At 42.8% G+C, this 22,644-nt stretch overlaps 1 protein-coding gene across 1 annotated transcript in view; it reads right to left on the bottom strand.

The window, feature by feature from the left end:
- Window positions 1-1,510: 1,510 nt before the first annotated feature.
- LOC306697618 (plakophilin-3-like) overlaps window positions 1,511-22,644 on the bottom strand; it is a 29,307-nt gene continuing 8,173 nt past the window's right edge. Inside the window, exons 3-13 of the mRNA XM_079161624.1 lie at window positions 19,735-20,381; window positions 19,384-19,507; window positions 18,933-19,137; window positions 18,609-18,768; window positions 17,218-17,326; window positions 14,594-14,758; window positions 12,137-12,316; window positions 11,812-11,965; window positions 10,871-11,066; window positions 10,376-10,463; window positions 1,511-5,164 (exon numbers count right to left, since the gene is read on the bottom strand). Coding sequence (XP_079017750.1) covers window positions 5,123-5,164; window positions 10,376-10,463; window positions 10,871-11,066; window positions 11,812-11,965; window positions 12,137-12,316; window positions 14,594-14,758; window positions 17,218-17,326; window positions 18,609-18,768; window positions 18,933-19,137; window positions 19,384-19,507; window positions 19,735-20,381 — 2,070 coding nt within the window. The 3' untranslated portion in view covers window positions 1,511-5,122. The remainder of the gene's footprint in view (window positions 5,165-10,375; window positions 10,464-10,870; window positions 11,067-11,811; window positions 11,966-12,136; window positions 12,317-14,593; window positions 14,759-17,217; window positions 17,327-18,608; window positions 18,769-18,932; window positions 19,138-19,383; window positions 19,508-19,734; window positions 20,382-22,644) is intronic.

The following is a 22,644-nucleotide window of genomic DNA, read 5'->3' as shown; positions in this document are numbered from 1 at the left end:
TATTTAATGTAAACCTCCCAGTTTAAAGATGTTGATCGAGGTACTTCCAAAAATATATTCTAAATTAAAACCTGTCTTCTCAGCAAACGTTAACCAAGGGCCCCTAGAAGACTGCAGACTGTCTTCCCCAAAGACCCCTGCGGGACCGTCTTCAGCTTAGCATCATCGGTAAACCTTTGACCTTCAGGGAAATATGCAAATGTGCTGTTTTGCATGTGAAGAATCTGGCCGAGTATAAAGTACGATAAAATGAGGGAAATATAATAAATAGTTTTTAAGACTTCCTATTACCTTCAATTTTGAAAATCAGTTTAGACACCCTGAGTGTGAGATAGGACACGGATGCAATTAACACACACAATGCACGAGCAATGCACTAGTAATATAGTAGATAGAGTAAATGGAGTTTTAAAAATGTTGGGAAATGCGCCACAAATGTAAAAACGATTCCTATAAACGACATGGTTAATTAACAGTTATTGTTGTGTTATGTATGTTGGGCTGCATGAGATCTCATTCAGAAAAAAGAAAAGAGAGTTTAGTTTATGTTGACTGATCTGATTTGTTCTGTGCAGCGAAGGCCCGCCACTCGACGCGTAAACCCGATGGCGAGGCAGTCCCATTCTGAGGGAACCATGGAGGTGGTTTGGATCAGATCCCAGAACAATATTTCATTATTATTTTATCCTAACCGGTGAGAGAGATTTCTTTGGGGGTAAAATGCATTAAGGACCTACTCTGAACGTAGCTTTGAATTTAGAAAAAGAAATGGATATAATAATACAGATAGATATTTAAACCCAGATACAACCATGTGAAACATGCTGGACTTATAGGTTCAGCAGTGCTGCCACAAGAGGGCAGGGAAGATCCATCAAATGTATTCTGGAATATATTTAAACTTAATTGCTGGTCTCTAAACTTAAATGAAGACAAAAATATTCGTGAAAAAAATAATAAACCTCTCCAACAAGCATTCCTGGCTATTTATGGATAGTTAAATCTGGTGAAGAAATTAAGTTATAATTTGTAAACCTAAGTAGAAAAAACGAATACTCTGATACATTCAGGATGATGCACCCAGTGACTTAATATCTTGGTGCTAAATAGATTCTAGTAATACTCACTTCAGGACTACATTTATTGGATTCTCAGTCAGAGTGGACGTGAGCAGGTTTGGGATTTCTTGCTGGTATGTGTGACTGAGGTCAGGAATGCTCGTTCTGAGGCCGAGGGTTTCTGTGGGGGATGAGAACAATTTCACAGGCTGCTCCTTGAGGGGAGCTTGGGTTGTTGCCAGCACAGTTTATACCTCCGCAGTCGGTACCTGCAGGTTACTGTTGGTCATCATCCACCACAGTAGTATACAGCCAGCCTGCCAGCCAGGCCCGAAAATGTCCTGCAAACTTTACCTTTTATCGTTTTGGGGCTTTTTTCAGGACAAACTGGGCTGTCATGAATTTGTACATAGTTACATCACCGTAAACACAAAAGAAACAGAAAGTTGAATCTCAGATATTTATTCAAATCACACACAACACAATGTTGATCAAGACCTTCTGGCTTTTGAAATTTGTTCATGTAGGCCTTGGAGGGTGGAATAAGAAACTGATCAAAAACTATTTACATATCTTCCAGTCAAGACCCTAATGGTTTTTTTAGGGGTTTATTCAGTGTTTTTTTTGTCTAAAAATGTAGGCAGCTCCTTCATCCATACAAGGACCCTATTATTTATTCAGGGATATAAGGCTCCTCTTCGGATGTCACTTCCTGCCCACTTCTCAAGGAAACAATGAATTTAATTTATTTGTTGTATTTGATTATTCTTTTTTATATTTCCTTCTCATGTATCTGTTTTTTACTTTGTCAATACAAATGGTATGACTGATTGTTCATTCTTTTAACTAACTAAAAAACAAAAAGGCCACATTGCTTTACAATACTATCCAAGCGTGCAAAGGATAATCTACACATTATTTGCTACACACAGGATACTCATTATTTCGGTTGCCGCCCAAACAGCACAGACCTACATGTTACTAAGATGGGGAGATTGTCATGTTATTCCATCGTAAGTGGCACCTGACATCAGCACACGCACAGCATCTGTTTCGCTTACAGACTCGACCCAGTGCATCGTGGTATACACCTTGCTCTCGGTAGGATCTTTAGCTAACGGCTAACAACGACGACTCCTTTCAATGCGGATACATTTGATAGCTAATCACAGAAAACATTAATTGTTGTACTTATTAGTTTCATAAGGTCTCAAAAAACAAAACACTGTTGTTCCATGCTAGATTACAAATCTTCTGAAAGGGACAAAGGATTGCATCAGAACCCTAGTTTGGAAAGCTACAACGGTGACGGAGCGGACGCCATTTAAAGTGAGTGTCTCAACCACAGGGTTCCAATACATATTCTAAAAATAATTTAAAGTGCTTTAGTCTTGTACACGATATCGCTGTGTCGAGTGCGTCACAACGGCATATGACCGTTACATTACATTACAGTCATTTAGCAGACGCTCTCCACTTAGCCACAGTCGACCAGTAAGCTAACATTAGCTGACACGTGTGGACCACAGTTTCAATGATACAATTTATAAGAGAATGAAAAAGGACTCTCTGTTTCAGGGTGTGTGTGGTCTTTGTGTTGAAAGCAAAGACTGTATATAAGAAGTGGACGTAGTCATCGTGATGTCACCCATTGGTTTGTGGACTGCCGTTATGAAGCCTCGAGTTCCATATTGGGTTTTTTTGTAAACAATGAACAGAAGTCACCATATTCGGAATGCGGCGGAGTGACGTAAAGATGGTGTATACAGCTCTGGTAGCAGCAGCGACCTGTCAATCACAGTACCTCCGCCCTGAAGCCTACTGTGCTTGATGGTCTGTTTGACTCTAAAAGGGACCATAGTTTACTAAATGAGCATCATGCTGTATTGAAGAAGACTTGAAACTAGTGATTGAGACCATAAACTCATGTTTACAATGTTAACTAAGGTAATAAATCAAGAGAGAAGTAGTCATTTTCTCATAGACTTCTATACCATCAGACTTCTTTTTGCAACCGGAGGAGTCGCCCCCTGCTGGTCAGCAGAGAGACTGCGAGTTTGAAGACACTTCCGCATTGGCTTCACTCTGCAGAACCGGAGGGGTTTGAAGCCCCTGTCTCCAGTTTTTCTTAGTACACACACATCCAGGCCTTTCATTCCCCGGTCAGGCAGGGCCCCTCCCTTCCTCCATCTGCTAGTTAAGTGCTGCTGGTCTGCAGTTTCCTCCAGCAGGTCCGAAGGTAACAGCGCTCTCCCCCACATGTCCTTCTAGAGAAATCCCCTTGTTGGCTCCTACTGGCCTCTCAGCAGACATTATTGTGAGGCTTCTCCTTTTAATCTAACATTGTTTGACTAGATGGATTATATATGACAGAAGAAGAGTCTCTGATTTATTTCTTAAATTACACTATTTTCTTTGATCCTATTCCACTGCACATACAGTATATTTTTCTAGGCTATGATTTACCTCAGTGTGAGCCGCAAAATACCATACTGTGAAGACAGGCTAAATGCCCTGTTTTGGTTAATTTGCGTTTTAACTCCACTTTTAGAGCTTTGGTGGTATTTCTGCACTGCTCATCTGTGGTCAAATGCTGAACAAACAGTTGTTGGGCCAATCGTTTGTATGTCTGGTGAAGTTTAGTTGACGCTCCTGTCTTAGACTGTCATGGTGGCCCCTCATGCTGTCATCCCAGTTATTCTTTTATCAAATGATAAGCAAATGCATTAGTTCCTGTGCATAAGAGCATTCACAGGAAAGATAGAAGTAACAAAAAGGCAGATAAAGAAAATGCGAAACCTCAAATGAACAAAAGGTTCTCCCTACAATATTCAGAGCATTAAGCAGCAAACAGTAAAGTAAAGCTATAGTGGGAGTAATGTCTAGCTGAGCAGAGAATTAAGTCACTCTCCCTCTGAGTGTGTTATCTGAGCTTCTTTGTGCTTTGTTGACATAGCGGGTCCGGCCTCGCTTGTATTTTAGTGCACGTTATCGTGGCTAGCTAGCTAGCTCACGGCCGCTGCTCCGCACTGCGCTCGGCGGTTACGACTGATAACGCTGTCCGAGACCGACAGTGTCGTTCAAGAAGCGCAGCGCCCACCCTCCGGTTCCCCCACATGTAAACACTGTTAGCTCTGTCAGTACTGTTGCTGTCGTTTGCACCGTTAGCTGCGAGCCGCCGGCTCAGCCATTGCCATGTTGAGGCAATAGATATGCGCAACATTTTTAATTTAGCACCTTTTAAATGAAACCTGGAGCTGCTTCCTGTTTCTTTTTGAATGAAAATGGCTACACAACTGTAGCGTCTGAAAGAAAAACACGTCTGAACTTCTTTGTTTAAAAAAGACCCACAAACAGCCACGCTAGCTTCTCTGTGAAGCTGTATTTAGGTACATTGGTGCTTTGAGCTAAATGCCAACGTCATTATGCAGACATGCTCACAGTGACGATGCTAACATGCAGATGTTTAGCAAAAAGTTTACAACGTTCATTATCTCAACTTAGCAAGTTAGTATGCTAACATTTGCTAATTAGTGCTAAACACAAAGTACAGCTGAGGGAGATGGGAAATTGTTTTTATCTAGAAAGATATACCATCCCTAGTATCTGCAAGCCTTCTCTAACTATTTACAAAAGCACATTTTGTCTGTCTCTCTCGCACTAATGTGGACATCATTTATATAAATCAGCTATCAGCAACATCAAAGTAATTGGAATCTGTCAGTGTCAAAAAAACCCACATCAGTCAAAACCTAATACACACAAAGAGTAGTAGTTTTGGGGGTGAAGTCCACTGTGTGTGTGGACACCATGAAGTTCCTGTCATCACAGGCTATCTGTTGCAAGCTAAGCCAAGTTAAACACACAGCCACCTGAAAGAGGACAACACTTTGAAGTCCATCGCTCCATTGGCTCTGGTCCATTGCTTTTCTCTCTTCCCGTAGGTCCATCACAGTTAAATCAGCTCTGCTCATTAAATCCGACTGTTGTTCCCCATCTTTTCCTCGTGGCAACCGTGACGCTGAGGCCAAAATCTCAGAATGAATCACATCATGTGCTGCAGCCTAGACGGTGACATCTGTGAAGTCTCGTCTGGCAAATCCTTTCTGAAAAACATGGACACAATACAAACAAGATAAGATATATTATCTTTATCATTTATCAAATAAATGGGGAAACACATTTTGACGCAACACACCCACCTACTTAATCATATACATTATTGTCTGTCACCCAATTTTCTTTTCATATTACACTGAGTTTTTTGTTAATTTTCTGTTTAATCTACAGTTTTTTATTGGTTTGAAATGTTCATGTCTGCCTTTTTTGTTTTTTTTTTAGATGAGGAAATATTTGGTCAAGAATGGGAAAGGATTCGCCTTCTGGGGACCATGGATAGCCACAAAAAGCAGCTGATTTCATGGCATGTTTGTTTGTACTGTGACTGTGTACTGTGACGGTGAAGACTTTTGTGAGAACTCCATGAGATTGGGTCGAGGACAGACACAACGGGATATCTACCAAATGTAATGTAACTTCACCATGGCCACCGAGCTGTCCGATAAACATGGCTTTGGTTTTGCTGTGTCAGGTTCAGTGTGTGTGTGGTGGTGGTGGTGGTGGTGGTGGTGGGGGAGGGGGGGTTATACAGGGAAAACAAAACAGTGTAAAGGGACTGCCAAGTCCACATAACCAAACTCTCCTTTTATTCATCCCAGAAGGCACGAAATAGACAAAAGCAAAACATCTCGGGGCAGATCCTCAACATTCCTGATGCGAGTGGTCACTCAACAACTAAAGCTCTTCAAAACTCAGGCCAAACAGCGGCAGTCGATGTATTCAGGAGATAAAGCAGGGATCCTCACAAGAATGTAGAGAGAAGGAGTGGGGTCACCGTGTTAGACAACAATCAAAGGAGCTTTCTTCTTTATTATTATTCTTATTATGTAAGTGTAGTTTTGATAGAGTCAGGGTTTTTTTTATGAGTTATTGCCATTTACAAAATACAAACCGTTAACATTTGAGGCATTAGAGGAATAAAGTGTTGTCTAATTTAATCAGTGTGGCATTCCACAGCAGATTGGTAAAACACCCTCCATAAAAGGGGCCGCTTCTCTTGTTCTTGCCGAGGCCGCTCTAATCTTGTTAGCCACTCACTTTGGATCTTTATCAACTTCATGAACTTGTGAAAAAAACAGCTAGTGCTTAGTTGTAACATATTGTCTGATTTTTGAGTTAATTCCCAATTTAATTAATAGCAAGCATTGCCAGGGGTTACATCCGTACACTGTCTTTCAAAATGAACAGCTTAGTTAGAAAAACAATTGATTGGTTAGGTTGAGGTTTCTGTTGAAATAAGAACATTTGTTATGCTAGGTTAGCTGCGCAATTTAAGTTAACTAAGTATTGCAATGTTATGTAATGTTACGTAACCCACATAATGTTATGTAACATTACCTAACATAACTTAAAATAAGTAAATGCTTGACTTTTGCTTTCACACAGACCAGTGGTCTCCTGGGTGAAAGTCCTGTGTTTTTTTATCTATCCATCCCCAAACTCCTCCCTTCACGTACTTATACTATACGTCACCTGACTTCCTCCTTTATTACCGACATTAATATGGCCACGTAGAGCGTCAGTTTGACATAAAGGGCCACTGGTGCTGTATATTTTTTTCTAAATATTCACAAACAAATGATTATCTATCTGCTGGATGTGTAAATATATATATGCTAATATATATATATATATATATATATATATATATATATATATATATATATATATATAACTTCATATGGTGTTAATATGTCAGTGTTGCATTTACAGTTTGTTGTGCTGCCAAATAAATCAGGTAATTTGTTTTAAATCTTGGGATTAGAGAAAACTTTTCCACCCTCAAATTTGTAGCTTATTTTGAGGAAGTACTTAGAATTATAAATCAAGCATGAAAAACTATTGGTCTTTGGAGGATTGTCAAACTAACAAGACAACATCCTTCTTCCCCAAATATCCTGACATGTCTGACAGATTTTTCATAATTTCACAAGATACTTTTGATCTGCTGTTAATGCTGTGTGGCTATCACTGTATTCTCTCAATCATTTGACAGAAATGATGAATCAAAGAATTTAAAACCGGATGTTTGGAGTAAAAGATGCATCACCAGTCACCACTGATTTCCCAATGTGTGGGATGGCAGATTGAGAGGAGAAGAACTTTAGTAACTCCACAATCTGATTACCGTCAGCTAAAGAGAACATGTTTTCATTTGCAGAGCCAAGTATCCACAGATAAGGCACAGCCAGAGGCTAAAATCAGGCTTTCAGGACAGAGAAAAGAGGGGAAGAAGAGAACCAATGGGAAGAAAGGAGTGGAGGTCAAATGGGATATAAAACAGATGTGTGCAGACGTAGACGAGAAAACCATCTGGTGAAGACAAAAGTTTATAGCACAATGTCAGCCAACACCCACACATTCTGCTCTCCATTTTAACTTCACCCTGATAAATAGTTGTACCGAAATCAATGTAATTTACACACAAATGTGTGAATTCCACTAGACTCCTGCTAAGTGTGTTTGCAGGAGTTTTTCCCCATCAAGATTGGGTTTATTAAACATGACCTAATTTCTCTAATTTCTAATTTCTCAGTTTATCAAATTGATATTTTTCAATTACAGTTGACAGCTGGGGAAAAATCAGTAAGTTAATTCAGTATAAGGCTTGCACCCATGCTTTAGCTGTCTAAACTACTACTGTGATATTGCTATGCTAGCTGTCAATTCAGATTTTGTCAGATTAAAAAATTATAAAATGTGCCAATTGATTTGATCAAATTCTGTAAAGATGAGTCATCCAAAATATGAGTTCGTTTGTTATTGTTTTGATATTAGAAGTCGAATAGATCGAAAAGACAAGCGCTCCCTCTGAGGACACTTTTTGCTGTCTTGCACAGAAAAATCTTGATGACAATCTTTAAAACCTTAACGGGAAAAAGGATAAACAAGGTAAGAAGACATCAGTGGTGTGACGATACTTTGTCTATTTATAGTCCTGTTTAACCAAAAAGTCATTAAGACAGTCCTAAACTTCGCTAGGCCTCTTCAAGGCTGATATAAAACAAATGGGTGTATATAGTTAACTTAGCCGAAAACTTGTGCCAGCAAGAATAGAAAATACCACAAACTAACATTATCACCTAAAATATCAGTACCAAAGCATGCAGGGGTTCAAGTGTTTACACTCTCAGATACTAGCAAATAGACCCAGAACCGTAACATTACGATGTGCTTTCATTTATGTCATGATATATTTCTAAAGCAGTGTTTCCTTTCCATTTGCAATATTATTTTAAGCAAACTTTTGAAATGTCGCAAAAAAGGAATGCGAATTAGGCCCATTTCCTTCAACTCGGCTGCGTGGTTTCAGAGGTTGTTGGTGTAATCCACCAGTTAACAAGTCGCCATGGCTATCTAACCAATGTACGAGAGAAAGATTGAGAAAGATCGATTGAATTTTGCCGTTTCCATAGAACTTTTCTAATGCGATACTTTGAAATTTGCATAAAACTATATCAATGGAAACATGGCTTGTATTAACTGATACAACATAATCATTGTTACCAACCACAGAATGGCAACAAATGACTCTTGACTCAAATGATGAGTTTATCTTCTTTCTAACAATCACCAACTCTAGTTTGGTTGAAACAAACCCTTTTAACGCTGTGTTGGATGTGAAAATATGCAGCTGAGCAGCTGTCATTCTTCAGAGGCAGACCATTAGATTAGCAAAATGACAAACATCGCCCCAAAAACCTAACTGGCGATGTCCTCAGCCAATCGCCCATTTCTTCGTCTAATCCCTCAACCCTATCACCAACCATGCATAAACAATACCACTACCAGAGCCATGTTGAGTGAATGTCCTTGAAGCTCTATTACAACACTGGCGGTAAACTATTTCAATGAAGACTTTTGTAATCTGGTTTCTGAGCCTCAACTGATGTTTACCCAGAGTCACTCAATGAGGTGGCTCTGGGGTCACAGGGCAGTGACAGCACTGTAGAGCTCCCTGAAAGCAATTAGTGGCTCCCTCCAACGCTCAGGACTAAAGCCAAAGGCCTTTCAGTTACTGTAATCTGTCTCTTCTTATGATGAATGTACTTAAGAATGTGGTCCTTCTCTCAAAACACGGTAGAAGAGAAGACCACAGTGAAATCACCGGTGCGAGTAACCAGAAGCGCTGAGACAAATAACAGCCCCCGCTGCAGGAACTCTTCAGCTGTTTGCACTTTCAACAAACTGTGGTGCATTTAGGAGCTTCCAAGTTAGTTCAGCTGTGCTTCGTTCCTGTGGTTGCTCCGCTGTCAGAAAGAGACAAAACATTTACTTCCAGCACTAAAAAAGGAACGACGATGTGAGGTCACATGGAACCGTAGGTGCTCTACGGCACGGAGCACTCTCTCCAAATGCAAGCTGACATCTCAGGATGTAACGGCAAGTTCAAATGTGTCAATCTTCTGCTTGCAACCTTTAATTCTGTGGGACGTAAGGAGCCATTATTTCAATTTTAGTTTTTCCCTTTTCAAGGCTCGGGGTCCAACTAGGACACAGCAGTTAAGACCAAATGTTCACCGTCTTTTAGTTTAATTATTATATTTTAAAGTTTTGCTTGTATCAACCCCCGTTTCTAGATGAGGTACCTGATGAACCCACTCTACAGTACAGCCCATTACCAAGCAGCAGACAAAGTTAGATACCAGCTAGCTGGGTGAACATAGTTGGAGCATTTAGCAGCTAAAGCGCCAGATATTTCCCACAGGAGTTGGTGGAGACCAAAAGAGAACTACATTCCCCCCCCCAGTGGCCCAAAAGATAAATTGGTGCAATTTTTAGCCCAAACCCGTCCCAGGTGTCCGCAGACATTCATACCTCTGTACTGTGTGTATCCTGTAGGACGTATCACTGTTTTTTAGACAAGACTAGAGTCAATTCTAGTTTTGGTCTGAGCTGTACACAGGCCTGTAAACTCAAGAGAGAAGAGACCGTAACTGTAAGTGTCTTCGGTGTCTGACAAAACAAGTAATTTGAAGACATCACTTTGGGCTCTGCGAAATTCCGGAGAGCATTTTGTTGAGTAAACAAATAATCAACAAACTTTCTCATCGTTTTTTAATCGCCTGAACCAAGATTTCAAGTACTTGTTTTTGCTGTGTAGCCATGTCCCTCTTCCTGACATGTCTGCAGCTAAGTATTCAAAATGTGGATGATTTCGTACTGTGTGTGTTGGCATCAGCAGCTGTGGGTCTCACCAGTTTGTAGTCTCTGTGCAGTTTGTTGTACTGAAACATGTTGCAGAGGACAGTTGAGGCCGCTCTGGCAGCTTTTAGACTTCCAGAACTAAAACAAGACAGAGTGGAAGACGGTTAGAAACAAGCAGGAAATACCAAAGCCGAGGCAGGGGGAGTAATAAACACTCTAGGAAGACATACTGTACAAATTAGCAAAAGGTTGTATTTTTGCATGGCCAACGGCCAGAGGGGAGAGCAGTGACAGCTACAGAATGTGGAAAGTCATTGACAGCAAACTGAGGTCACAACTTACAAACTGAAAGATTGTATGGCCTAAAAAATGTTAACCAATTATAAAGTAGTAGTATAAAGAAGTAAAGGTTTTTCCGCTTTTCATAGATTTAACGTTCATGGTGAGTTATTAACCTCTACCACATCCTGCTTTCTGAAGCAGCAGCTCTCTTTTCTCACTGGTCAACACTGATATTTGATGATCACAGCAGAAGTCAGTCTTACCTGTTGTCATGGATTGTCTTGATGCCGATCAGTTTCGGCAGGCCGTTGAAGTATGAGATGTCGCGGGCTGCCAAGGAACTGCAGGTGACCAGGTGATTGAGGGCTCCGCAGAGGTTGACCACCACCTCGCAGGACGGCGTTTTCTGAAGGCCATCACTGGGCAGCTTGGACACCAGAATGTTCACCATGTTCTTAGCTGTGAGGACAAAGATTGAGGGTGGATGTCCCACGGGACGGTTTTTAGATAAAACCTCTGACCTTTGAAAGGTCCTCCTCTGTCGGTTTGGTTCGTTCAGATGGCATTCTTTCAACACTTTCCTTTTGTGACGTTTAACATTTGGGAAACCCATTATGCTGTTACGTTTGCATTTCACTAGGGAGATTATCATTTCATCACCTACAATACTGTGTTGGTTCCATATTATACAAAGGAGGAGTTCTACCTAGTATTAGCTGTGTCCCTTTGATGGGTCCAGCCACCGGGCCTAAGTTGACTCTCAGCCGGACTTAAGTTGACTCCCTACTGGATCTAACTAGACGTTCAGCCGGGTCTAAGGTAACTCCCTGCCGGGTCTAAATTGACACCCTGCTGGACCTAAGTTGACTCCCGGTCGGGCCTAAATTGACTCCCTGACCCTGCAGGACAAAAGGAGCTTTGTAATTTTTAATGTATTTATGGGGATGCGTTTTAAATTAAAATGTGTTCATTTGTTGGTGGACCAGCAATTCCTATTTCAGTGACAATCTGCTCCTCTGAGTTTTGCTCAGCAGCCCTCAAATAGCAAATAGCTTACCAGTTTAAATATATCCTATAGTCACAAGATACACTAGTGATCTGTCTCCATAGAACTGAAGTGTAATTGTGAACCACACACACGCAGACAGAGTTTCCAGCCCAAAGAGGGCAGAAACACCTTCAGTAACCCTTGGTTGTGTCTTACCCATGTAGTCTTTGCTGGCGGAGTGTCTGGCCAGATTTCTCAGCAGGCCGGTCAGGGGCCTCAGCTCCATGTCACTGTTGGTGTCCAACAGATCCAGCAGGATGGGCAGCATCCTCTCCTGCTCCACCACCACACCGCTCAGCACTGAGGCCCACTGGCAGAGAGGAGCAAAGATCAAATGAGTCTGTACTGAGTTCTGTTGATTGTTTGCTGTCGTTTTGGTTTTCTTAATAAGGAAGAATCCAATTTCCAAAACAATTTTATGATTTTCATTTTGGAATGTGAACATGCGTAGTTCACATTTCTGTGGCGTGTGAGGTCCTACCCTGGCCTCTCCTGCAGTGATGTTTTGCAGGGCTCCTATGGCCGCCTCGCGGCAGTTGGAGCTGCTGTCGCTGTTCTGCAGAACAAGCTTGTACAGCGCCACCACATTAGGGTGCCACAGCCACTCAGCCCCCTTAGGCTGTCGGGACACCTCGGACAGTATGGACAGATTCTGGTTACGCTGTGGGGGAGGAGGTGAAGGAGAGATCGATATTATTTACCACTCGTTAAATCTTTTAACCAACCAACAGTCCTGATCAACACAACCAAATATTTTATGACACAATACAAGTTTGACAAAATTAGCTGCAAGCAAAACCATAGAAATGGTCATTTTTTGTCTAGATCTGTGCAAAAAGGATCGATTGAAGGTATCGTTTGACTGGCGAAGTTTCGATACTACTAGCTACTGGGCTATTTCTGTTGATACCTTAATTAAGGATATTGAGTAATGATACCCAGCACTTGATGCACAAGGGTTAAGCTAATGTTAGCTGATGGAAAACTGACTCTTTAAAATGAGAATCTTGTAAAATGGGTCTTAAATATGCACTCAATCGCTACATACAGGACATTGTGCTAATGGGCGATGCTAAAGCTACATGCCGCATGCAAAAAGTCACCATCCTCAACACTTGCTGACTCACGTAGAAGCCTTTGTAAAAAAATAATAAGAGCACTGTTCCTGTATTTCTGTCCTAGTATACTAAGTGTGACTAGACTGCTGTGACCTGCCTTTGGTCTGAGACAGAATATCTTGAAAACCCAATGGCCAAATATACTGTGTGCTAAGCCCCTCCCCGGAGCAGTGATTGTACTATCATAGCTTAGCAACGGTAACTGGCACTGCTGGCCTGCCAAGCTTTTTATTTCCCCCCACAAACTGACGCAATGCGCATGGGGGCTGTACTGAGAGTGATACTCTGCATTTAAAGAGTTCAGAGGGTGGTGTCTTGTTGAGCTTTCCCAAAACCAAAAGCACAAGAGAAAGCAGTATGTCTGTCTGTTCATGTGCTAACGTTCTCATTGAAACGTACGGTTTGAAATGTGATGAATAAATCTCACCTCAGTCTCTTTAGTCCAAGTATGTAAGATATGCAGCCAAACAGGGTTATGTCATGGTGCCTTATCAGGAGTTGTCAAGATATCTGTGACTATACAGATCAATGTCCTCAGGTCCCACTAAAGTGAGATAAATCCTCCCTGTTCAGCCTCTTTGTAATGATCTGCTCTAAGCGACATGGAAAAGCATGTCTTATATTCAAACAGGTACTCTAAGGATGACTATGAGTACATACATGTGACAGTGGACCTCTCCATACTCCATACATACTCTCCGTAAGCCTCCGCTGCTTGCCGTTGAAATGAGTAATGTGATCTGCCGATTGTGTGTGTCGTACTGGAAACTGATCCTCCCTGAGGATCCGAGGCCACTTCTAGAGTTTCTATCTGCCGGGCCACTCATTATCTGGAGATTAATGAGATACCTGAGAGAGCCCTGACCTGCTGGATGTCACCGGCTTGACTGTTTCAGGCTCCAAAAGTGGAATATCTTTAAAATCACTTGTACGAAAATGACTCAACGTCTGATAATGATGGCGCATCTGACAAAGAGCGAGTGAGGTGAGGTAAGATGCATGTGCACGGGCAGTGTGGTCTGTATCTGGCTACATGAAGAAGACAGGCAGTTAAATGACCCGGATACACACAACCTGTATACGATACAGGCAGATCCCCATTGGCAAAATAAGTCATCTGACATGTAAACATTGAGTATGTTGTTGAGCGTGCGGAATAAAAACAATGGTTGTGTGGATGCTGTCTGCAGGACACCAAAAGAGAGTGAGATCGGTAAAGAATCAGCAGAAAACGTATTTAGATGGAAAGCATTGGAGAATCACAAGCAGACAGCAGGAATAGCAGTGACATCCCTAGAGGGATGTGGTGGGTGTGGCAGATATGCTGGTAGGCTGACATAATATCCAACACGTTTCTGATTATATCAGCTTTGGATCTAAAAAGTGGATGCATTTGGGACAAACTTATAGTCATGTTGATTGGTAAGTAATGCAACATTAAATCAATATATAAATATATCAAATGTGAAAAAATGGAAGAAAGACAACTCTTTTGGTAAAATCCCATAATGTCGGATTTGCATGCGTTTAACTGAATCACTGACTGAATATAATGCTGATAATTTCTATAAAGAATTCTAGTGACATAAATTGCCATTAACTCTTTTCTTAGAGTTAATTGATTATTAAATGTGATGCAGTATTAATAGATGTTTTTTTCTGGCCACTAAGGGAAACGGAACAACATTGACACATCTTCTAAAGTAGAACATCAACAGCAAACGGTTGTCCATTATTGACACATCTTGCAGATACAGAGCATCATCAGGATTGAATTTGTGTTTCCGTTGTGTAATTTCACGACGTTTGATGAATCTTACCTCTGTGTTTTTTTTGTTGTACAGAGAGAAGCAGCTGATGGCCTCGCCCTTTTCAGAGGCAGAGGCTCTCGTTGGGCCCTCCAGACGGAGTCGGACTGAGGGAGGAAGCTCCGTGTACAGCTGGTAGGACAGATTCCTCATCACACACAGTGAATTCTCCAAACCCTAAACATGAAGACAGACGGAGAGAAGAGACGAACGGGGGCAGAAGTGGAAAAATAAATAAACTACTGACCTGAGTGGACGCTGAAACATGTAAACTGCACAACTGGTAGAATAAGCTGAGAAGCTCATACTCTGATCCTATGGAATCTAATTTGAATGCCTGATGTCCTTTGATGTAAGAGATTACTGAGGCATTGAAACATCTCTTTTGAAGTGGGGTTGTATGAGGTACTCATCCATAATCAGAGTACTTCCTATAGTAGATGACGGTCGGCACGCCCTCAGTTCAAAGAGACAGACAGGAGTACCAGCACGGGAGCAAAACAACCGAAGCGAATCCACATCAGTTGAAGCGTACGCTATATTTAGAACATTTTAACAGGTTTACCTTGCCGTCAGACAGCTGTACAGTCTATGTTTTCGATGGGGAACTGTAACCGTGGTTTTCACCCTGTTTCCAGTTAGTGAAAGTCAACTGTAACATTTTGTTCGCCTAAGAACGTCTTGTTCAGCGCTCATAGTAGTTCCACCCTCTCGTGTCATAAAAAACAAAATGGCGACAGCATAAATGCCAAACTCGAGTCTTCAAAACCGTGGTCCACAAAACACTGTCACTAGTTCCACTTCTTATAGTGAACACTAGACTACATGACCTTTTCCCGCTTCTCAACATTGTTCAGATTTTGGTGAAGAATTGAGATGAAGTGTGACATTTCCAGAACAGCCACCTTGTTTTCTCCCTTTTAAAACCGAGGACATCCCCCCATGGCATGTTCGTCCAATCAGACGCAAGGAAGGGTTCACGTTGATGTTTAATTGAAGCAGTGCGTTTATCAATCATCTGCCAGGTGGTTAAATGTTTATGCCAAGTATTTCCCAAGAAATTGTGGGTCTGTTGGCTGTTGACAGTGCTCCTTAGTCAACGCCTGATGAAACGAGCCAAACCACAGTGAGTGGGGAAGAATGTAAGAGGAAAGGAACAGTCGGTGACAAGTCATGCAAGGACTTACTGTGCAGTCAGAATCAGAATCCCCTTTATTGGCAAAGTACATGTGCAAATACAAAGACTTTTCTCTGTGCTGTAGAGCTCCATTGTCCAAAAACTATTACAAACATTCAGTGAGCCACAACCTTGCACTGTGTGCAAAACTACACACATTGTTGTTTATATTGACTCGACCTCACATATACCGTCCTCACTACAGCTACAAATGTGGATTCAACTTTTTTTCTCCCGATTTGGAAACAGTTGCTAAAAACAACATTTTCAAGCGGTTTTAGGAAATTACTGAGAATTAGTGAAAATATATTGGTGAGCTTTTAAAGATTCACATCCTCAGTAGTGTTGTATCAGTATCAGGCAGATCCATACATATTTTAATGAGTCGGTATCGGCTAAAATAAAGCAGATCAAATTCCGTTCCTTTCATCTCTGAGCTCTGCTATTCTGTCCACTGTGAGTGGAGGTGAAGTTTTTCTGACTAACACTGAGTTCAGACACAGATGTTGGCAAATTACACGGATCCACTAAGCTCCAACACTACAAGGAGCGGTCTCCAAAAGATTCCAATAGCAGCTCCTTGTTTTTAGGTGTCGCTGACGGTGGCAGGTCGTATCAGCTGACGCTAATCAATATTGATTCTGTGAGTAACTTGATGACGGGACAAAATGAAACCGGTCGGTTGGAGTTAAAGTGCTTTCTGCAGCCGGAGGCTTTACTTGACCAAAGATTGTTTGTGAGGGAAGTTCCCCCACTCTGTAACACCACTGTACCATGTGAGTGGACTGAGTGGACTTTCTGTCTCTCTTCTGAGATGTCGTCTCGCAAGATGATTGAACCACGTCAATGTCTGGAGATGCATTCTCCCAGTAAATCTTTCCTAAATACTATATTGACAATTTAAGGTGATCAACTTTATAATACTGAACCAGGACCGTGCGTATCTGGATCTAGTAAGTACGGTTTGTCAGATTTATTAGTGGTCGCTATCACTGTGTCAGAAACATATGTAGTCAACATTTATCTGTATCTGATTGGACTCGGCAGGTTGCCAATATTAAAGGACTTGGATCGGGATCGGGATCCCTCGTAGGAACCAATGGGCTTGGGGTTGAGTCCAATGGACAAGGTAGGGGGGGTCAGAAAGTGTTGAGAACATGATTAAACTTCACATTGTTGGTTTTGGTCTTGGGTCCTTCGTTGACAATAAGAAAAGCATATAAAAACACATTCCTTATTATTTAACAATAATACGTTATTAAATATCCTAAGATGCCGTAAAGTCTTTCATTTGGTGTAATCTTGGCTTTTTGGTCTTTTGATCTCCAGCTCTGGTGCTCATAGCTTCTAATGTTGTGAAGGGTGCCGTAGCCATAACGACCATAGTGATAGTAATCAGACATTGTTATCTACGGTGTGTGAAAACGTCACAGGCTATAGCGGTGCAGGTCGGGGTTACCTTGTCGTCTGCTCTCTCCTCTTGTTGAATGTAGGACACCAGGGAGTCTACCAGGCCTCGCATTTCTCTCATCTTCTGCCTCGTCCTCTCGTTCACTGAGCTCAGGTTCCTTTGCACACAAACACACAGATAGAGACATAAACCCACGAGGCTATCACAACGTAACGCAGTAAAGCTGTCTCACTGGAATTCATCTCGGAGGGATTTTATGAATCTCATCTAAGACCCTTCAGTAGCAACTTCACCACTTTGGAAAAAAAAAGTACTTTTTGGATCTTACTGCACTTGCATGTAATTCTAACTCTTTACATCTCTAAAGTCAGAGACTGCATTCAGTGAAAGTCAGCACAAAGCGATCTTCTATTCAAATGTGCCTTTGAGGGGAGGCGCTTTAATGAATCAACGACTGGTCCAATAAATTATGTTGGCGTTTTGTTTCCAATAGAAGCAACCAAGTGCTGTCCCTATTCTCAACTCTGATTTGTGCCTCTGCCTTGCCAGCAGCTCCATAGCAACGGCAGTCGAGGTTCATGGATTCTAGTATTTAGTGCCATTCAGCAGACCGAACTGAGGGAAACAACATGGAGCAGCATTAGAACATTGGTTTTTGGAGTATCATTGTTACTCTTCAATCCTCGCTAGCAGCTCCTCAGACTTTTCATCTAGCTCCATCGTCACGTCAAGATTTTGATTTATCAATACTTTGATTGATGACAAATAACTGCTAAACATGACTCTCATCGGCCTCTGAAGGCGGCGGACTACGCCGTCGGGAAGTTAGGAATGACCTACGAATAATTCCAAGCTGAACCGGCCGGGGGTCATAGATATTTTATTTCTTTTATTTCTGATGTCAGTAGTTAGTGTATGGTCCTCGCAGACAGCACAGAGCCTGTCAGACTGGGCCAGTCTAACACTTTTAATATGTAGAAGGGGGATACGAGCGGTTCCTCCCAGTTTGGATCGAGCCTCGTTTTTGTTGTAATCTAATTGGCGTTTTCATCCTGAACATGACAAACTGTGACTACTAGTGTTTCGGCTCGCCTCAGCTTGTCCAACCGGTCTTGTTGTGATTTAGAGCAGTGATGGCGTGTTTATAAAAACTGAGGAGGCAGGTGTCAGCAAGACATCCTAGAGTCTCCCGAAGGGTCTTCAGCATCATCTACCACAAAAACTGTATTAATGCTAAAATGACTGCCAAAAGATTTGCAGCTCGCATAAAAGGCTTGTCCCTCTCAAAGTCCCGGTGCGTCTCTGAGCCTCAGCTGTACTTTGTGTACAGTGCTAATTGGCAAATTGGACAAATTGAAACTTTTGGTATGATGACACTGTCTAACCCATAGTGTTGAATCAGAGCCAGTGTTAGACACCAGGCTCTCCCGTGGAGTCACCTGAGGCAGCCGCTGGTGTTGTAGAAGATGTCTCTCTCAGGTGGACTCAGTGGGACGCTGCTGCACAGAGGAATCAGTACTTTCTCCGTCAGCTCTGACAAAGCTTCTTTGGACAGCTTCTCCTTCAGGTTGTCTCTGGAGGACAGATTCCATAGGACACCTGCAGTCAAAAACAAACTGGTTTTTATTCAGCTGTCTGAATACCTGAGTATTTTGAACCAGTAATATATGGATCGAGAGGACTCAGTTGCGATGCCTCATCAATGCACGGACATAAGGTCATATCGGGGTTGGAACCAGTCTGAGGTCAAAGACCAGTACTACCTGTGATGGTCTTCCGAAGCTCCTCGTCAGGTTTGTCGAGGATGCTGACGAGGCGCATCACTCCACCGGCGTCTATGAGCGCTGCCTTGTTGTCAGCGTTCTCGTAGATGAGGTTCCGCGCGGCGCCGGTGGCAAAACACTGCACTTCTTGGTTGTCACTGGAGAAGAGCTGAACTAGAGCTGGAACGCCATGCAGAACACGGACCTGAGAGAGAGAGAGAGAGAGAGAGAGAGAGAGAGAGAGAGAGAGAGAGAGAGAGAGAGAGAGAGAGAGAGAGAGAGACAGCATCAGGAACAACACACACCAAATACACACATATGGAGATGAGGTGCTGGTAATGGACACCAGGCAGACTAAATGAAAAAAGAGCAGACGGACAATTAAACACATAAATAAATTGCAGCAAGTGAGGGAAATATGACCAAACGCGTCAACGTGCAACCGTGTTACCTGGTTTTTAGCATCGTTGCAATGGTAACACTTGTGTTGTATGTATGCAGCTCCCAGAACTTGCAAGGCAGCATCTGACTCGGACAGATATCTGACAGCTGTAGCCATGTCCAGACTCAGCATACTGCACACACACACACACACACACACACACACACACACACAATTAATCAGATAAACATAAAAGTTTTTTCAAAATGTCATAATGGAGTGAGACTCCTTCAGCCTTTCATATGTATGCTGTGGAAACAGCATACATATACGTATTTGACAGGGCTACGATTGAAGATTACCCGGGCCAGAGGTGGCCCAGATGTTTACCCGGGTAAATGAATGAATGATGTGCCTCACCCTTCCAGTGGGTCATTGCTGTGTATCGACGCTCCGTCCAAGATATCCACTCCTTTCCCGACGCTCCTCACACTGCGGAGCGAGGCGGCCCGGTGGAGGGTGGCCTGGCACTGCCCTGTCCCCATGCCGTGGCTGGCCCTGGACACGTGCTGCTGCCACTGTGTCCCCCAGCCGTCCCCTGCCATGGGGACCCCCCTGCCGGTCCCCACCCAGCCCTCCTGGCCGAAGGCAGAGCCCTGCTGCTGCTGCTGCTGCTGCTGCTGCTGCTGGTAGTGCTGCTGTCGGTTGGTGATGCGACTGATGGTGCGGTGGGAGGGGCCCTTGTAGGTGTACTGACACGGCTGCTCCTCCTCCTGCCAGTAGCCTCTTTCCTGGGCCAGTGTCCCGCTGAGGCTGCGCCTTAGGGAGCCGAGGGGAGGCACAGTGATCACGTAGGAGGCGTTCTCTGGAGGAGGCGACACGGTGATAGAAGGTGCCTCCTGGTCGCCTTGGCACAGTGACTTGGAGCGTCTGCTTCTGCTGTGTGACTGATGGGAGGACTGGAAGCTGTTCTGGACCATGCTGGTTTGTTTATGGCCTGCCTTGGAACTGGTTTCCACAGCAGAGCGAGAGGAGAAACCAGAGGAGCGAAGGGGTACTGTGGGCATCTGCAAGGTGGAGATAAAAGGGTGACACAGAAAGATGAATACCTTTTCCCCAGCATTTCAGATATAAAAAGACAAATTGGCATATAACTTCCCCTGTACTGCAAAAAGTACTAGAGAGAAGCTTTCACAGTACAAACAAGAAAAAAAGTACCACTAGTATTTTCTTTTCTTAAAGGTGCTCAATATGGAATAAGGAGAATATCGATTGCCTCCACACGGCTCTAAACGTGGACAAGGCTGAGCGGCTAGCAGCTAACGGTGCTAACTACGGCAACAGTGCTGACAGAGCTACCGCTGTTAACCTGAGGAGGAACCGTAGGGTGGGGACGGCATTATCAGCTGTAGCCGCATGAGAGCAGCGTAGCGTCGCGGTGGTATGCTGGTGCCGGTCCCGGCTGCATACACAAAGCACAGAGAAACTCAGTTTAAAACACACACAGAGGGAGAACGACTTCCTTATCTGCTCAGGTACATCACTCCACTACGTCTTTATGTAGCACATAGTAGTTTGCTGCTATATTAGCGTCCTTAATAGTTTTTTACAAGAAACCGTGCTTGAGGCTAATGAAACTGTCTACAACAGCACAAAGGTGTTGTGAGACGTTCCACAGTAAACAGCTCTTCCTTCTCTCCTTCATCAAAGCTTGGCTACTGTAAGCTGCAGGAAGCTCACTGCTGCCTCTGCATTGTGAGACCGGCCTGTTAAAAGCCAAGAGAACAGCATCCTGTTTATATTTTTCTTGTCTTTACATTGTTCTGGATTTTGGTCAGCCAGGTTGGACAATTCGAACAGAGAGGAAACGTTATTCATACACATTACTGGCGCATTGCATTCCAGCGTGTGTGTGTGTGTGTGTGTGTGTGTGATGAACAACATCCCACTCTTTTAGAGGAATGTTAATGTTTTAGATAGCTAGAGTTAAATACTATTATGAATTACAACTTTGGTCTTATTTCATGGTTTTGACATCTTGGAACACACTGACATCTGAAGTGTCAGTCAGACAGTTTATCCAGATTATGTAAATCACTTTATTTGGAGATAAAAATGAAGGTAATACACTGTTGCTAAGAATCCCTCTTTGCACATGAAACCCTTCAGGAGACCTGCACTCAGTACAGTAGGTCAAAGTTCAAACCAGTCTGTAAACTGTTGGATGGTGTTTACAACAGACAGTTATTCATTTTGTCTTCTTTCTTTTTTTCTAACTCATTTTATCTACCCTGGGTGTGTCTGATAGTACAGACCGCTTGTGTTCTGTCAGACATAGCGATGCAGCTGCCCTCCCATAGCTCAGCCAGGGTCACAGCTATCACCGAGGTCATGTCAGGATAGTCAGACTCACCAGGATGTAGACTGTGAGTATAACAAGCCCGCCATTGGCTGCCTTTTTCAGACAGAATTCTTCCCACTCACACTATCTGTTTGTTACATTTTTGCAAGGGCACCAAAGAGTATAGAGGCAAAGAGACGAAACTCCGATGCTTTTTTGACAACTGCCACTAGATGTTGCTGCAGTTGTGTTGCGGCCATTTTGCACTGATCGCGCCAGTGAATCTGTCGCCATAGATGCACGCAGAGACGTCTGTAGATCGGAGGATTCTTTTTTAGGCTAACCAACTTCCCAGGATGAATACGTTAAATACCCCTTATTTATAGCTGGTTCTGCCGGCTTCCTGCTAGCTGTGTGCGGCTGTAATAATGTACATAAGCACATCCATGGGCTGTATGCTGTAAAGCCTGTGCCGTGGTGTAACGTCTCTGTTCCCAAACAACCTGCTATCGGCTAGAAGTTAGTAGCGTGTTCTTCCATGTATGTCCATTGCTCACTTTATGCTCCTCTGGGAAAAAGTAAAGCGAGTAGACAAATACGTAACTAAGTTAATAGTTACAAAAGTATGCATATTTATAATATTTAGGCTGACGTTTTACTGGCGTACTTTGATAATATGGTCGCTTTCCGTGCAAAATGGTGTAGCTCTGCTGCTTCACTTATTATCAATGTCTCGATAGTACAAAAATAAAAGCCGCCGCCCAAGATGATTGTGATGTGTGAAGAAATATAAACAACCCAGAGCTTGGGTTTTTTTTTCCTTAATGTGGAATTTTGATGGGATCACCCAGACCTTTCTTCAGCACTGGTATAGAGATAAAGCAAAGTGACAAAGAGACCGTCGTGCATTCAGTACTTGACATTTTTCGATACCTAATGCTACAAACACATAACAATTAAGCTGAGGGCATTGGAGGGGGGGGGGGGGG

This window comes from Pholis gunnellus (genome assembly GCF_910591455.1).
Source record: "Pholis gunnellus genome assembly, chromosome: 1".
Classification (NCBI taxonomy): domain Eukaryota; kingdom Metazoa; phylum Chordata; class Actinopteri; order Perciformes; family Pholidae; genus Pholis; species Pholis gunnellus.
Note: the sequence above shows the minus strand (reverse complement) of the source record. Positions and strands in the feature narration are given on the sequence as shown.